The 804-nt window shown below is 40.7% G+C and overlaps 1 protein-coding gene across 1 annotated transcript in view; it reads right to left on the bottom strand.

Moving 5' to 3' along the window:
• Nucleotides 1-218: 218 nt before the first annotated feature.
• LOC101656462 (olfactory receptor 6C1-like) overlaps nt 219-804 on the bottom strand; it is a 2,083-nt gene continuing 1,497 nt past the window's right edge. The window contains exon 2 of the mRNA XM_004717833.1: nt 219-802. Coding sequence (XP_004717890.1) covers nt 219-802 — 584 coding nt within the window. The remainder of the gene's footprint in view (nt 803-804) is intronic.

Raw genomic sequence — 804 nt, 5'->3', positions numbered from 1 at the left:
TGAGTTAGGCTTTGAGTCATTGAAAATGGAAATAAGCCAATTCAAGAAACAATTACTACGTTATGTGAAGGAGCCTTGGTTGCATAGTAGGTTGCATGTTGGGCCCCTGATTTCAAGGCAGCCATTGAAACCAACACGGCTCTGTAGGAAGAAGATGAGATTCTGTTCTCCCACCTCAGACCCTTAGTGCAGTTCCACTCCATCTCTGAGGGTCACTCTCAATTGGAATAACTAGCTCTCTTTACTTGCTGATTCCTTAGGCTGTATATAAAAGGGTTCATCATGGGGGCTACTGAAATGTTGAGCACAGCTACTGCCTTGCTCAAAGGCATCCTGTCTTTGGCTGATGGATTAATATACACGAAAATGCAACTGGTATAGGAGATGGAGATGACGATTACGTGGGAAGAACATGTGGAAAAGGCCTTTGTCCTCTGACTATTTGAAGGCATTCTCAAAATTATTCTGACGATAGATATGTAAGACAAAATTATTAATGTCAAAGTCAACAGAAGAATAAATGCAGCCAAGTAGAAACCAGCTAACTCTAGGAATTTGGTGTCTGAACAAGAAAGACGTAATAAGGGGGAAAAATCACAAGTAAAATGCTCAATAACATTGGACTTACAGTAAACAAGCTGTGTGCACAATATAACAACTGGTAATATGACTGAAAATGTAGACAACCAAGAAGCAAAGACAAGCAGTATGCAGACTCTATGATTCATGATGGTCATGTAATGCAGGGGTTTGCAGATGGCCACATACCTGTCATAGGACATGACGGTCAATAGGTTAAACTCT

The sequence above is a fragment of the Echinops telfairi genome, unplaced genomic scaffold, assembly GCF_000313985.2.
Source record: "Echinops telfairi isolate 266 unplaced genomic scaffold, ASM31398v2 ScPeMD7_7404;HRSCAF=8442, whole genome shotgun sequence".
Lineage (NCBI taxonomy): Eukaryota > Metazoa > Chordata > Mammalia > Afrosoricida > Tenrecidae > Echinops > Echinops telfairi.
The sequence above is the reverse complement of the archived record's forward strand: the minus strand, read 5'-3'. Positions and strand labels throughout refer to the sequence as shown.